Genomic DNA, 16,493 nt, shown 5'->3' with positions numbered 1-16,493 from the left:
TCCCATTGAATTAACTTCTTTCGTCTTGAAAAACAATACATGCAGGATATGCAAGACTAAGAGAATTGAACCATGATAGACTAATGGCCATTTTTGACAGGTACTCTTCTCCAGTTTAAATTATGCAATATTGTGTTCAGGATGAAACATTATAATTTAACTAGTAAAGAGGGGAGGAACTCCAAAGGGAGTATGTCCTTTATGTAAAATTACGTTGAGATTGAATCAGTTTTGTTTGTTTTCTCTGAAAACTTCTACTTACGTGTTAGTGCTGGTAATATTTTCACTGTAATTCCTCCTCCCAGAGGACGGAGCACACCAATTTCAGCAGCTGAATCAAGAAAAATGAAAGTGAAAGATCAAAACACCAAACACTCCACAGCACAGGGTATGTCCTCTCTTGAGTACAATATATGTATACATGTGTGTCTAGGAACAGGTATCAACATCCTGTCATTTTAGTTTCAGTCTTTTTGAAGCTAGGGAGAAGAAAAAGGTTTCAGCAGTGGTTTTGCTGTTTGTTTTCTGTATCGGGTCAAGTAGTTTAGTATACTTCCAAAAGGTCACTTATATGCTGGGTGGAGCTGTCCTTCTGCATGTATTTACAGTATTCCAAATTATACAGGCTTTAGACAGCTAAATAAAATGGCTTTATAACAAACCATTTTTTCAGGAGAAAGGCTAAAAGGAAGAACTTTAAGTCTGTTGATCTCTTTGTTTTGTCTATTCCTGCTTTTTACGTTATGAACTCTCACACTGGGGTTTTTTTTTTGCATTTTTTTTTTTTTATTGTTTGTTTGCAGTAATACAAGCCTAATGCTGGAATCTGTCCATAAACATGTTCCAGGAAAAGAGGCGATGAAGTCCATGGCTTGCTTTGGGAATGAGTTTTTTCCTTTACGGTGGGGAGCACTGAAGTTTATCAGTTAAAGATTACCAACAAAATATATACATTTGCATTTGTTTTCATCTGCGAGAGTGTCTTTCTGCAATCTGGCATCTGGTGGTTAGGGGCTCCGGTGCTCAGATAGTCTTTTCGTCAATTCTCCAGGACACAGGGGAGGACCAAGAAAAAGATAGGAGGATTGGCCAGGTTAATAAATGGTTAAAAGGTTGGTGTCATAGTCAGGGGTTTGGGTGTCTTGAACACGGGACTGAAGTTAGTAGGCCCGGTCTGCTGGGGGCTGGTGGAGCTGCTCTGGTAAAGAAGGGGAAGAACAGTTTTGGTAGGAGGCTTGCCAGACTGGTCAAGGAGGCTTTAAACTAGATGTGTTGGGGGAGGGGAGCAGCATTCCATCCCAACACACACAGTCAGTTGTCAGCACCTATAATAAATGCTCGGAACAATGTACATATATTCCGGCTGCTCCAGCCAACGAGCCGGCTTCAATTGGAGCTCGTCTCAGATGCCTCTATACAAATGCCCGTGGCATGGGGAACAAACAAGAGGAATTAGAGATGTGTGCACATCTACGGGGGTATGATATAATAGGCATCACAGAAACATGGTGGGATGGTTCCTATGACTGGAGTGTTGGAATGGAAGGTTACAGGCTCTTTAGAAAAGACAGGCCTGGCAGGCGGGGAGGGGGAGTTGCCCTTTATGTTAGGGATAGGCTGGAGAGTATGGAACTCTGTCTGGGGGCAGGTGAGCAGTTTACAGAGAGTTTGTGGGTCAGGGTTAAAGGGAAAACAGCCATGGGAGACATTACTGTGGGGATCTGTTACAGGCCGCCTGATCAAGGAGAACCTGTGGATGAAGCACTCTGCAGACAGATAGGAAAAGCCTCACGCCCGCAGGCCCTTGTTCTCATGGGGGATTTCAACCACCCTGACATCTGTTGGAACGATGGCACTGCACGGCACGAGCAATCCAGGAGGTTCCTCGATTGTGTGGAAGACAACTTCCTTCTGCAAGTAATAGAGGAGCCGACAAGGACAGGTGCCATGTTTGACCTTGTGCTCACCAACAGGGAAGGGCTTGTTGAGAAGGTGGTACTACAGGGAAGCCTTGGATGCAGTGATCATGAGATGGTCGAATTTGAGATCCCCAGGACAGTGAGAAGAGCGTGCAGCAAGCTCACTGCCCTGCACTTCAAAAGAGCAGACTTTGGCCTCTTCAGGAGCCTGCTTAGTAAGGTTCCATGGGATATAGCCCTGGAGGGCAGGAGGGCCCAAGACTGTTGGTTTATATTCAAGGATCACCTGCTGCAAGCTCAGGAGTGCTGCATCCCAACTAGAAGGAAGTGCAGCAGGAGGGCCAGGAGACCTCCTTGGATGGATAAGGAGCTGCTGAGGAAAATTCAAAGGAAAAAAGAGGCTTATAAAAAATGGAAGCAAGGACAGGTGGCCTGGGTAGAGTACAGGGATGTTGTCTGGGAAGCTAGGGACCAGGTTAGGAAGGCTAAGGCCCAGTTAGAATTAAACCTAGCCAGGGATGTTAAGGATAACAGGAAGGGATTCTACAGGTACGTAGCAAACAAAAAACAGACTAGGGACAAAATAGGCCCCCTGAGGAAGCTTTCAGGAGAACTGGCTACACAGGATTTGGAGAAGGCTGAGGTTCTGAATGACTTCTTTGCCTCGGTCTTCACTGGCAAAGGCTCTGACTGCACCACCCAAATCTTAGAAGGTAGACGCAGGGACTGTGAGAATGAAGACCTTGGGCCCACTGTAGGAGAGGGTCTGGTTCAAGACCATCTTCAAAATCTGAACGCGCACAAGTCCGTGGGACCTGATGAAATCCATCCGCGGGTCCTGAAGGAGCTGGCGAATGAAGTTGCTAAGCCACTGGCCATCGTATTTGAAAAATCATGGCAGTCAGGTGAAGTTCCCGATGACTGGAAAAAGGGAAATATAACCCCCATTTTCAAGAAGGGGAAAATGGAAGACCCGGGGAATTACAGAGCAGTCAGTCTCACCTCTGTGCCTGGCAAAATCTTGGAGCACATTCTCCTGGACAGCATGCTAAGGCACATGAAAAACAACAAGGTCCTTGGTGACAGCCAGCATGGCTTCACTAGGGGGAAATCCTGCCTGACCAATTTGGTGGCCTTCTATGATGGGGCTACAGAATTGATGGATAAGGGTAAAGCAGTTGACGTCATCTACCTGAACTTGTGCAAAGCGTTTGACACTGTCCCACACGACATCCTTCTCTCTAAATTGGAGAGATATCAATTTGATGGATGGACCACTCGGTGGATAAAGAACTGGCTGGACGGCCGCACACAAAGAGTTGTGGTCAATGGCTCAATGTCCGGCTGGAGACCGGTAACGAGTGGTGTCCCTCAGGGATCGGTGTTGGGACCGGTCTTGTTTAACATCTTCGTCGCTGACATGGACAGTGGGGTTGAGTGCGCCCTCAGCAAGTTTGCCGATGACACCAAGCTGTGTGGTCCGGTTGATACGCTGGAGGGAAGGGATGCCATCCAGAGGGACCTTGACACACTTGTGAGGTGGGCTGATGCCAACCTTATGAAGTTCAACCATGACAAGTGCAAGGTCCTACACCTGGGTCGGAGCAATCCCAGGCACAGCTACAGACTGGGCAAAGAAGAGATTCAGAGCGGCCGTGCAGAGAAGGACTTGGGGGTGCTGGTCGATGAGAAAATGAACATGAGCCAGCAGTGTGTGCTCGCAGCCCAGAAAGACCCTTTACAATGCAATACTGTTTAGCCAAACACTGCTAAGGCAACTTTGCATTTCCAAACATAATTTTCTTGAATGCATTGCATATTCCTGGTGTTCAGTCTGAGATGGTTGGTTATTAATACAAGGATATAGGTTGCCCAGGGAAGTTGTGAATGCTCCATCCCTGGCAGTGTTCAAGGCCAGGTTGGACAGAGCCTTGGGTGACATAGTTTAGTGTGAGGTGTCCCTGCCCATGGCAGGGGGTTGGAACTGGATGATCTTAAGGTCCTTTCCAACCCTAACTATTCTATGATTCTACAATTCTATGATATTTTTTCCTCTAATAATCAGTGTTTACAAGTGCATATGCATAAAATTTTGACATCTTTGGAGTAACAGCATCAAAGGAAATGTTTTTGCGTAATGTACTTAATCCACAGTAAAATGGTGATAGAGGAAATTTATGTTTTATACCTAAATTCAGTTATTTATATACATACTGAGAACTACTAAATCTCAGTCATGTTCTGTCACATTCTTCAGGTACACCTGTGGATTTAGGATTATGCGTGGTATTACTAGGAGATACATTATTAATGGAATTGCCTTTGGAAGCTCTGAGTATCTTTAAGGAGGAAGGAGTAAGTTCTGTATCCAGAGATTTTTCTCTCCAGATTCTGTACAATCGAGTACATCTGGCTGAGTCAGGTACTATAAACACACTTTGCATTAGCATACTGATGCAGTGAACAAAATCATTTAAATCGTATGAATGTTGTATTATGTTTTACTGGAAGACTGCCCCATGCAATAGGTTTGCAGTATATTAAATGGAATAGATAGTACAGTAGACTTATTTCAGTAATGTACAGGCTGATCATAGTTGCAGTGCTAGCTAATTTAAAATAACATCTATATATTAAAGAATTATGTAAAATTTAAAATATTAAAGAATTATGTAAAAAATTATTTAAGTTCAGCCATGACAAGTGCAAGGTCCTACACCTGGGCTGGAGCAATCCCAGGCACAGCTACAGATTGGGCAAAGAAGAGATTCAGAACAGCCCTGCGGAGAAGGACTTCGGGGTGCTGGTCGATGAGAAAATCAACATGAGCTGGCTTCAGGGTGCACTGGCAGCTCAGAAAGCCAACCGTATCCTGGGCTGCATCAAAAGGAGCGTGACCAGCAGGGCGAAGGAGGTGATCCTGCCCCTCTGCTCTGCTCTTGTGAGACCTCACCTGGAGCATTGTGAGCAGTTCTGGTGTCCTCAACATAAAAAGGACATGGAACTGCTGGAACAAGTCCAGAGGAGGCCACGAGGATGATCAGGGGACTGGAGCACCTCCCATATGAAGACAGGCTGAGGAAGTTGGGGCTGTTCAGCCTGGAGAAGAGAAGGCTGCGTGGGGACCTAATAGCAGTATCTGAAGGAGGCCTATAGGGATGCTGGGGAGGGACTCTTTGTCAGGGACTGTAGTGACAGGACAAGGGGTAACGGGTTAAAACTTAAACAAGGGAAGTTTAGATAGGATATAAGGATGAAATTCTTTCCTGTTAGGGTGGTGAGGCACTGGAATGGGTTGCCCAGGGAGGTTGTGAGTGCTCCATCCCTGGCGGTGTTCAAGGCCAGGTTGGATGAAGCCTTGGGTGGGATGGTTTAGTGTGAGGTGCCCCTGCCCATGGCAGGGGGGTTGGAACTAGATGATCTTGAGGTCCTTTCCAACCCTAACTATTCTATGATTCTATGAAAACTCTGTGAAACTTAAAATGGCTTGCAAAGTTTCAGTTACACATGTTTGGTCTTAAAGTCTTTAAAGCTGTTTTTAGCTGCACTGAAAAAACTAAAGTATGAGTTTAGACTTCTTTTCATTTTCTTTAGCATTGGTGTGAGACTTTGCTCAAAATATCAAGCATGAAAACATTTAATCGAGCTACCTCCTTTCTCTATAGCTAAGATTATATTAAGAGCTCCTTTTTTTCAGTCCAGTGATTCTTCTACTGTGCATGACCAAAATTATATCTCACAGGCTGTCTATGGACTTTCATTGCTGCAAACGCACCCTGTATGAGCTCTTCAGTGAAATGAGTTTGTTGAGTGAGGTAGTTGGACAGTTGGTAACCTTGTCCTTATGGCATCTTAAAACTCATTTCTTACTTATTCTTAAAGTGAGTAATAAATCCAGGCACTAAACATTTTTTTTTTAATAAATCAAAGATACCTTTTATTACTGAAGTTAAAAATTCGGAGTCACATTTTGTGCCTGCATAGATAAAAACACATTTTAACTAAAATTATTAAAACTAGTGGACCTAAGCTAAAAATTAGGCTAAGTTTAGAAAATCTCACGCTGTACCATGGAAACACTCTGTTCGGGATAAGTTCTTGTATTGTGTTCATATCGGTAATATTTAGTGACTTCCGTATAATCCATCCTCTGTTCTTCCATTTCACTTCTCCTTTCTAAAGGGAAAAAACTGAATAATCTGTGATTAGAGTATTTTTAGTCTAAATATACCTTCATATACTGGTACAGGTCTGTTAGGAGGTTTACAACATGTGTTGGGGTTGGGGTTTTTTTTTTTCATTTTTCATTTTTGAAGTGAAAACTTATAATTTAAGAAGCAGATAAATGAGAGGAAACAGACTTGAAAAGTCTCTGTTCATGCAATTATGCAAGTAGCACTGAGTGAGGAGAGAAGCACTAGCCATATGAGCAATAATGCATCTCTCAAACTTCCACCAACTTGCAGTGCCCTCCAACGATAACTGGCCAAGACATGCACTTTGGGTGGTAGTCATAGGTACAGCGAGAAATATGTCAGTTTTCTGTGCTTTTTAAACATCCCTTAAAGAAATAATAGAGTCAGATTCAAATACGAAATTTTCTTTTTCCTTTTGATCTCTGTGTGTCTCAGAAGCTTCAGTTATTCCAGTAACATCAACAATTAATAGATATGGCAGTAGCCGTAGAAAGTGCTTTGATAATCACTGTTCAGCTCTGTCCCGAATCTGCAATGTAATGAAGTATTTGCATGTCTAAGGGATCACATTTTTCTCTTGGTTTCCACTTTAAAATTATTTTTAGGCAAGAGGGTTTGGGGAATGTCCTTTCCTTGCTGTGGTGTGAAATTCTTATTTTTCTAGTTCAATCTGATACTGTTATTACATCAGTTATTACAAACACAAGGAGTACTTCAGGAAAGTTGTATTTTCTAAAACTGCCCATATCTTTTAAAAAAAAATTAAAATCTGTTCTTTTCAATTCCACAGAGTCTGAAGTCAAAACAGATGTTGGAATATCCAAAGAAACAAAACCAAAAGCTCATCAGAAAAAGAATGTCAAAAAGGTGAATTTGTCGCGTTTTAAACAAACGCAATAGAAGTAGCTCTTCCTTTTCTATAAAAAGTGTTAAAGAACTACAAGTGGCTTACATGGAAGCTTATTATTCTGAACTGGAATAAATATCACATCATTGCATAAGAATTTGGGGCTTTCTTGATTTTGCAATAATGACAGAGTTGTTTCTTTGAAAAATCATACTTTGTGTAAATGTGACATATTTAACAACTCACCAAGGAAGTTGCTTAATGTTACTAAAATACTTCCCCCAGCAATATAGTATATAGTGTATGCACTTATTTTTATAAATATATATGCATGTATTCATATAGATCTATACATGTGTAAGTGTATGCATTGTATATAGTGCAGAATAGCTTATATTTTAAATTTCCATTGAGTATTGTGCTGCTTTTAATCCTGCCTTCAAAACTTTAGAGCATCTTTTCGTTAGTTGTTTGACACAAACACATGCAAGATTGTTAATTATTTGATTGAGACTTATACATGAAATAGAATATGTATTATTTTTAATTGTAGGCTCCAGTTAATCTTGATTTACCCTCTAATTGCTTGCCTGTTGATACTAATAATTTTAAATGTATCCTTTCACAAACCGTTAGCTAAGTGTATCATTAAACTTCCTTTTTTTGTTGTTTACATCCTGTTGTTTACACTTAACTGTTTATCAGATATTGTGGACCCCTACAATGAAGGTAGAGAAGCAGGTAATCTATAATAACTCATATTTTATCCAGAAACTACTCATGGAATTTAGAAATTTTTGTAACAGAAAATGAAGTCATGACATCAGGATGCTGACAAAAAAAGCTTAGGTTTTGATCAGCGCAATACTGCTTAGCACTGCTTATCAAACTGGAAATGTGGATATTTTCTCCTTCGACTTTAGTCCCCTCTGAGTCCCTGGGGCAGAACTGGTGGAGTGCTTCTGGTGTTTTCAACACTTTACACTTTTCTCAGGGTATCTAGAATTTTTTGTTTGTGCTTTTAAAATCTTTTACCTGTCTACAAATGATCCTTGTCAGTTATAAAAAATACCTTTCAAATGGGAATTACAAGACTGGCTTAAGTTTCAAAAAACTAAAGATCTGATAATGGCCTAAAAAAAACCTGAATTGTCATTTCAGAATTGCTGAAATTAAGATTAGCATCCTATGTAGCATGGTAAGCATATAACAATGAAATTCTGTGTTACAGAAGCTTTAAGTCCTTCCTTAAAAATAAAGGAAATCCTAGAAAAATACCATGACCTATTTACACAGCAGTGGGAAGGAGTTATCGGCAGCATACACATTCCAAGGTTTGTAATACTGTATCTGCTTTCATGTTTTATCCATGTTTCTTTTTTTTAAATTGTGCCTATACCCAGAAGCTTCAGTCATAAAATAAGGTCATTTTTTCCTGAGGTGATAAATGCGTAGGTCTTTGTCTCAAACATATATTTAGATTTGTAGACTGAATGTTTTAGGGGTCTGAAAAACCATGCCACAAAGTGACTTAGGCAGATTGGTTGCGTCAAAGTTGCTGTATATGTAGATAATCCAATTTTAACAAAAATTCTACTGGCGCAGTCTTTGATGAATATGATATGTAAGCATAAATGTAATTTCTGGCTTTGTTCGTAACTTTTTAAATCCCAGTTTTAAAACCTGTAGCATCTACACGCACATTGAGTCAGCTGTGCAGTTCTGGTGTCCCCAACATAAGAAGGACATGGAACTGTTGGAGCAAGTCCAGAGGAGGCCACGAGGATGATCAGGGGACTGGAGCACCTCCCGTATGAAGACAGGCTGAGGAAGTTGGGGCTGTTCAGCCTGGAGAAGAGAAGGCTGCATGGGGACCTCAGAGCAGCCTTCCAGTATCTGAAGGGGGCCTATAGGGATGCTGGGGAGGGACTCTTCATCAGGGACTGTAGTGACAGGACAAGGGGTAACGGGTTAAAACTTAAACAGGGGAAGTTTAGATTGGACATAAGGAGGAAGTTCTTTCCTGTTAGGGTGCTGAGGCACTGGAATGGGTTGCCCAGGGAGGTTGTGAATGCTCCATCCCTGGCAGTGTTCAAGGCCAGGTTAGATGAAGCCTTGGGTGAGATGGTTTAGTGTGAGGTGTCTCTGCCCATGGTGGGGGGGTTGGAACTGGATGATCTTAAGGTCCTTTCCAACCCTAGCTATTCTATGATTCTGATATCATAAGAATAGAAGGGTAAAAGGCATCTCAGGAGGTCGAGTCCTGTGTTAATGCAGTCCTCACTAGACCTTCCTTTATAAAAGCTAGTTTGATCAGTCTTTTGAAAAATCTCTACTTACGTAAAATCATTCTAGTGTTTCTTCATAACGCTTATGAAGATTGTTACCTGCTATCAAATTGCATGGGGTTTGCTGCCAGCAAGCTGATTAGTAGCATCTCTTTTCAAAACCTATTTCTTTCATATCCTGATGGATGAATACATGAATATTCCCATTGAATGTTAGGCTAAATGCTGTTATTTCACAGCCATAGAACTGGGGGTTTTTAGGAGAGTCTAGTATTTATCAAAAAATACACTGTGCCTCTTGTTTACTATGACATGTTAGTAAGTATGCCTCTGTATTAAAATAATTCTTTCTAATAGTCTATATGAGTTATTGCACTTTCCATAGAATTCTGCAGTCTTGTCTGTCTCCTTGCTTTGCATGCTGACTTTTCTTATTAATATTTCTGGAGTAAATAGTACTGAAGTGTTTGTTCTGGATAATTTCTGAAAAATACTCTTGTAAAATAGTTCCACAAAAGTAGCTTCCTTTCTTTCTTCTTTCTTCCTTTCAGCCAAGCTGAATGGGAGCAGCTGCTGACAAACTGCAGTGCATTTCTATTCTATGGAATGGAGAGATTCATGTCTCACATTTTACTCAACAGACTGGTTGCTATGAATATCCCAAGTAAGATAAGCAAACTTAAAAAGATTTCTTAATTGCACCACCTTTTTTTCCCAGTTGTGTTTATTTCATCCTGTATCGTTATCATGGTATTGATGTTGGCATTTAACGGCTTTTTTCAAGATCCAGGGTTTTAATCCAGAAAATTTTGCATTTTGTAGATCGTATTCTGTTGCACAGCTTTCTTGTTATCTGGCACAAGTCAGTTTAATCCTTCTCCACTTCCAAATGTTAGAATTTCTTAAGTGGCAAAAATTGAGTCATTGCCTGATGGTTTTCCCAGTAACTCTTCTCCTTTTCTGTGAAATTTAATTTTTGACAACAAAGAATTTTTTACTGTGAAGAGCAGCCTCTGCAGTACTCCTTCAACAAAATTCCTCAGTCTCCACCCAGGCAAAGCAGAATTGTCTGTCAAGACTGGGTTAATGCTAAATGATTGCTCTGTTATTATGGAGCAGTTGTAGACTCTGAGAAGGGCGGTGGTTTGTTTTTTTTTTCTCTGCTTCACAACTAGTCTTTCTGGTGTTGTAGCATAATGCTTAAATTCAGGACTGTTTTTTTTTTTTGATTCACAATCTTCCTTTCTGCTCCTGTTCCCCTTACACGTCTGGAGGAAGCTCAACTTTGGAGCTGTGCTGAATTTATCAGGGTAGCTGAATTGCTGTATTGCTATGTTGTGTTGAAATGTAAAATGGAGGAGGACAGTACACAGATTGTGAAGCCCTGCAAAGCAACAGGAAGCTTCTTCAGAAAGCGTTGATGTTTCAAAGTGATTTAAACATGTATATGTAAATATACTTATTTACTGGAAGTCAATAAGAAATAAGTCTTGTTACATACATTGGTCGCTCCTGAAGTTGAAGGTTCAGGTGTCTGTAGACCAGATAATTACAGATCTCACAACTTTTGGAACATTCCTGAGCTCCTTGTTAACCCTCGCCCTGTGCCCTGCTCTTAAAATATGCCAGGATTGATTCTCCAGTGCATCTTATTTCCTTTAATGGAGAATTAACTAATTTGAAATTAATTTATTTTAGTTCTCAAAGGATTGTTTTGTTTTCTGACTACCTACACAACTTTTACTTGTTAGCTGATAAAATTACTGTTGTCTTGCAGGCTGAGTTTGAATTTATTGTAGAGCCAATCTTTATGTTAAAAGTACTTTTATTAATAACAGTGAACCATGTCTGAGGTTTCTGAGGGTCTGCCCTGGACCCAATGTTATTAAGTATTGTTGTTGGTCATTTACATGATGAAACAGAATGTAGCATTGCTGAATCAGGATATGAGAAAGAGAATGAGGTGGCTCAGCAGCTCCTGAAATGCAGGATTAGAATGTAAATTAACCTTGTTTTATGGGGATAATTAGCAGCGGGTAATTCAGGAAAGGCTGGAGGGAGGTGTTATTCCTTAGCAGAAATAATCAGTTAAACATGAATAAATTAGGGGATTGCTGCTTAAGGGGCAGAATTATAGAATAGAGTTGAGAGGTGTATCACAGATTAAACATCATATTGCTAGAGAAAAATAAACCAAACCCTAAGCTCTGTATAGGGTTAACTATAAATGAGTGTCATTAGCAAGATATATGAAATGATTCCCCAGCCTACTTAGTTTTGCAAAGTTCTCAACTGGAGAAGAATATTGACCAAATAGAATAAGTTAACGGTGGAAAACTTTAAGAATGGTCCAAAGTCTATACCACAGATTAGCATGCATTATTTTATTAATAAATATGTATGTGCGGTCATATGTATATATACATATAAAACATACTTTAGGAAGAAAGATTAACATATTGAGGGGAGACAATAATAGTTCTCGAGTATGTAAAAAGCTTTCCAAGCAGAAAGGTAATTTGCTTCTCATCTGCTTAGGTTAGGAGAATAAGTAACAGGTCTCAGCTGCAGCAAATCAAACAGTAGGGAAAGCTTTTAATTCTAAGAGTATTCTAAGTTATTTCACTGGAGGCTTTTAAGGAAAATAAGGAATGTTTGAGGTGTTACTTGGTCCTAACTTCCATAAAGGAGCTACGATGGATAACATTTCCATACCTCCATACTATAACCTCTAACAAGATTTTATAACTCCAGGGTTGAGTTATTTAGGACATTAGACTGTAAGAAGGACTTCATTATTAATTATACTAAGGTGGCATAGGAAAACAATCTGTAGAACAATGTGGAAAAGTGTATCAAGGCTACATCAAGTAAAATTAGGATTACTTTATTAGTGTTATGTAATAATTGACAATTTTGGCTGAAATATATGAATTTTATATTAGTTGTTTAGGCTGTGTCTACGAAAGTTGTTAACTTATGAAAGGCCTGATTTACTTATATTTATTATGTTGGGCATTATTATTAATGCAAATACCACTGCTATAACATATTATTTTTTCCAGAATGCCATTTGATGATACTTCTGGATCTGGTGCGATCCAAGCAAAGTCATCAAAGAATTACAAACTCTGATGTCCACAAAAGGTAAAATAAAGTTTATTTCTGTAAAGCTCACAACAAGGCAGGTTATTTTTATTGCAAAGGAAAGTTAAAATTGTAAGTTGCAAATATTTTCATTTACTTCTCCAAGGAGAAGCGCTTATATCTACACCTAAGGGAAAAGTTCACCTCTCTAAAAATACTGTTTAATCAATGCAACAATGTGTGAGTTAAAATTATTTTTGTGCAAGATACATTATACACACATCTACAGATGTAATTATGAAGGTCTCCAAGTGTTTAAACAACCTTCTGGTGTTTTACTTTTTAATACTTTTTAATAATACTTTTTACTTTTCCACCTTCCCCAACCAGCCATTTCCTAGACCAAAACAAAATACAATTCCTTCAACTAGTCCAGAACAGTAACGTGACAGGGACAATCACATGGTAAAACTGCATCATGAAAAGATGTAGGTGGAAGTTACCTAAATTTTTTGTATTAAATTTAATGTGCTGTATGAATATCAGAAAAGACTTTACATTCAGCATACAAGAAGATGCAGTCCCTCATGCCCTTTCCCCTTCTATTAAAAAGCATTGTACATTTAGTTATATTTGTTGATACATTACTTCCGTTTTTAGTTTAGTGATCTCAGACTTTTTTCTTTAGTTGTCTGCATATTGCCATAGAGAGACCAACAGAGTCCGCCATGCTTCTAAGCCTTACTGGTGTTCGTTCTATAATAGCCAACCAGTGGTACACTACCTTGCAAGAGAATGCGGAAAGGCTAGAGATATTGTCTGAGAGTAAGTATTTGTATTTGGCTTTGTTTGCAGTTATCTTATTTCCAACATTTGTATGTATGCACTCATGGAGCGTGTGTATCTGCTCATCTCCCATCTCTCCTCTTCCTTTGCTCCTCACCAGATTTTGTCTGGAGTTTCTGTAGGAGGTAATCTACATGCAGGAGCCACCATGTTCTTGACAGGTTGATGTTTCAAACAGAACAGTAACCTACTTGAATAGTTTTAGTGGGGAATTTGTTTGTGGTCATATGGTAAGAATAGGATTTCTATGGTGAGAAGCAGAGCCCTAGGACTTTGCAGCCTGTAGTTACATAAACTATGGGGAAAACAAAAGCTACAGATAACTTAACATCTTCAGAGATAGATAATGAAACAGGATACCTTTACAGATTTAGTTAAGTTTTAAATGTGGAGACACCAGGCTCTATGGTTCGTATATTCTTGTCTTCAAAACTTTAATTGGAAACTCACAGAAACTATCAATTTTTTTTTCCAGATTTGTTGAGCATTGCTAGAACAACTGGGCAGACAGTCCGTAGCCTTCAAAAGAGGAAGATTAACAGAGAAAGAGATTCCGTTGAAAGTAAGAATTAACAGGCTTAGTAGAGAAGACTGCCTGTGCATGTTAACTAGGTCTATGGGTAGTTCAGTGATATAAGTGAAATCTTTCAGATGAGCTGTGACAATCTTTCCTGACACATCTTACAGGAATTGTGGCTGGGAAGACCACTGATAACAATAATTGGAGTCTCTGTATTTACATATACAATATTTGGAAGGAGACTTTGTCATAGCTGACCAAAAGCTAAAATTTACACTCCACTGAACTGTTACAAAATGAAGTAGTGTGACTGAAAAGTTACCTCAGGAGCATGACTTAAAGAATATAAATGGTATGGATTATAGACTGCAAAAAAGATCAGTTGAACCTGCAGTAACTAGGCAGTCTGCATTGTAAAGGGCACACTATATATATGAAATTTCACCTGGCATCTTGTAGAGGGGAGAAGGATTTTTGAATAAAACAACTTGTAATGTGCTGTTTATAACATTATGTAGCTATTTTTCATTGTATGGGACTTACCTCTTAAGGGTAAATGCAGTAAATTTTAGTTATAACTTACACTGCCATAGAATTGAAGAGGGAGAGAGCTCAAGTCAGAAATGTTGCCTAGTTTTATGGTTTGGGGTTGGTTTTTTTTTTTCTGAAAATGCTTGTTGGATATAGTGGCAGTTATTCATATTACAAAAAAAATGTAAGAGAACAACAAATATTAATGAAAGAGAAGATGTGATAAATCACTGCAGTTGTATTCAGAAATAATGTTTTTTAAAATATTTTTATAGTGGAAGTGGATTCTCACAGCTCTCCTAGACACAAAGCAGAAGAACAGACCACTTCCTCAAGTCTTCCTGCAACTCATCCATCCTTCTTCAATTGTGTGCTATATGGTTTACCCAATATAATTATTATGTAATTTGTATCAGACCTTTCTTACTGGGAATGCCACTACACTGTGCACATGGCAAATTTGGCATTTAAAGATGTAGTAAATTCTATATGGTCTAAGGAGAGGTGAGCTTAAAAAAAGTGTACATTTTGCTGATAGACTGATTTCAGTTTCAGATGTAAACAGTTTGATATTAGAAAAAGTGTCAGAAAAATATAAAATGCGTAGATTTTAAGAGATTTCACCTAGTACTCTGAACTCAGTGAATTCCTAGGAGAATTTGGTGAGTACCAACACATTTTAAAGGAAATAAGGCAGGTATTTTGGGGCATTGATGCATGAGTGGAATTGGAATGTATTGTTGTCAGTACTTTCATTTGGAAAAACTTCTCCTTGATGTATTTTGTTCTTACATGGAAGATTTAGCAGGAGCATAGCTTAAAAATGTACCAACGAACATAATTTTACTTGAATTGATTTTTAACTTCTTACTTAGCAGTAGTTGAAGGTTAATTAGAAAACAATGTTGTATTAAATAAAATGCTTAATAAGTTTTGCGTTCTTTATTTTCCTATAGTTTTCCTGAATAACATATGAAGATATATTAAATTATTCCAAAATCCTAAATAAGGTTAAAATGTGCATAGATTTTGTAACGTGCTCTGTTAATCAACAATGCACTTTTAAAACACATAGTTTAAAGCTGTATATGTAATGGTAACAGTAGAAATAGAAGTAAAATAATTTAGCATTTGTGGAAAATACGAGCTATAATCACTATTGCAATGAAAACCATTTTAAGAGTCTCCTCTCTCTCCCCCCCCCCCAATAAAATGGTGATGTCTGTTTCCTGTGATACACTTTTTTTGTGTGCCTGATAGATCATTAAAATGGCACTGAAAAGATACTGTTCTTGGCTACCTGCTGTGCTATAGTTAATTAAAACCTGGTAAGATTTATAGGCCTATATAGACCATAATTACAAAATCATGACATGCAAAATACTTTATTTTATTCACACAGTAGAATAAGAATTTTGTGCTTTGTTCCCCTGTGCTCTTACAGTTTAATTAGATAACCTTATATGAACTGCTCTGTCAAACTGTGTTCCCTAACATGCATTATTTTTATTCCCTTTATATGTAATTTTCTTCTTTATTTAGACATAGGGGATACATATTTTTGATGGCATGTATCTGGGCATTCAGTAACGGTATAAATTAAGTAAAGAAGGGATCCTAGACTGTACTTAAGTAATCCAGCCTGAAAATTAAGGATTAAGTGTAAGATATTTTCAAGTCTGGAACTTGTCATGTTTCACCAGATATTGGCATGAGTCCCTTTTGCCACATTCTCACATTTATTTGTTTGTTTCTGTTTAGATCTTCCCAGGTACCTTTTCACTACATCACTATTACATAGCTGCTTTTTTAAATTCCCAGGCATGGTATTTGGGAAGCTCAAGTATTTCTGAGTTTGAAGAAGCAATTTCTCTTGAATGAAGCAAATGTCCACCCTTATTTGGTATTGCAAATGTCCACTATATTGTTAATGTTTTAATTATTTCCTAGATTAATTTCCACATTATTCTCCAACACATTGATTGCTATGAAACTGTATTTCCTTGCTGTTCATCGCTTTTCTTACCTGGAATGACATCTTTCTAGTGCTGTCTCTTTTTCTGTAACATAAAAGGCTTTAAAAACCAGCGTATTCAAGAGGAATCATGAAGCCTTCTCTGCCTTGCTACATGACAGTTTTCACGAATTTGTACTAACTTCCATCTTCTTGAAATAAGAGATTTCAAAAATAGTTAAGTCAGAAAAGTTTTTGTGCTTTAGAAATGATAGTGTTGTATAATGAGAACAACCCAGGATAAA

General features: G+C 38.6%; 1 protein-coding gene across 1 annotated transcript in view; it reads left to right on the top strand.

Moving 5' to 3' along the window:
• Positions 1 to 15,520, top strand: part of CFAP46 (cilia and flagella associated protein 46) — a 90,006-nt gene extending 74,486 nt beyond the window's left edge. The window contains exons 46-56 of the mRNA XM_065672511.1: positions 306 to 388; positions 4,177 to 4,341; positions 6,906 to 6,982; positions 7,516 to 7,576; positions 7,668 to 7,703; positions 8,194 to 8,296; positions 9,802 to 9,914; positions 12,316 to 12,397; positions 13,026 to 13,162; positions 13,659 to 13,745; positions 14,510 to 15,520. Coding sequence (XP_065528583.1) covers positions 306 to 388; positions 4,177 to 4,341; positions 6,906 to 6,982; positions 7,516 to 7,576; positions 7,668 to 7,703; positions 8,194 to 8,296; positions 9,802 to 9,914; positions 12,316 to 12,397; positions 13,026 to 13,162; positions 13,659 to 13,745; positions 14,510 to 14,640 — 1,075 coding nt within the window. The 3' untranslated portion in view covers positions 14,641 to 15,520. The remainder of the gene's footprint in view (positions 1 to 305; positions 389 to 4,176; positions 4,342 to 6,905; positions 6,983 to 7,515; positions 7,577 to 7,667; positions 7,704 to 8,193; positions 8,297 to 9,801; positions 9,915 to 12,315; positions 12,398 to 13,025; positions 13,163 to 13,658; positions 13,746 to 14,509) is intronic.
• Positions 15,521 to 16,493: the final 973 nt, after the last annotated feature.

Source organism: Lathamus discolor, chromosome 3 (genome assembly GCF_037157495.1).
Source record: "Lathamus discolor isolate bLatDis1 chromosome 3, bLatDis1.hap1, whole genome shotgun sequence".
Lineage (NCBI taxonomy): Eukaryota > Metazoa > Chordata > Aves > Psittaciformes > Psittacidae > Lathamus > Lathamus discolor.
This window is presented reverse-complemented; position numbering and strand designations above follow the sequence as displayed.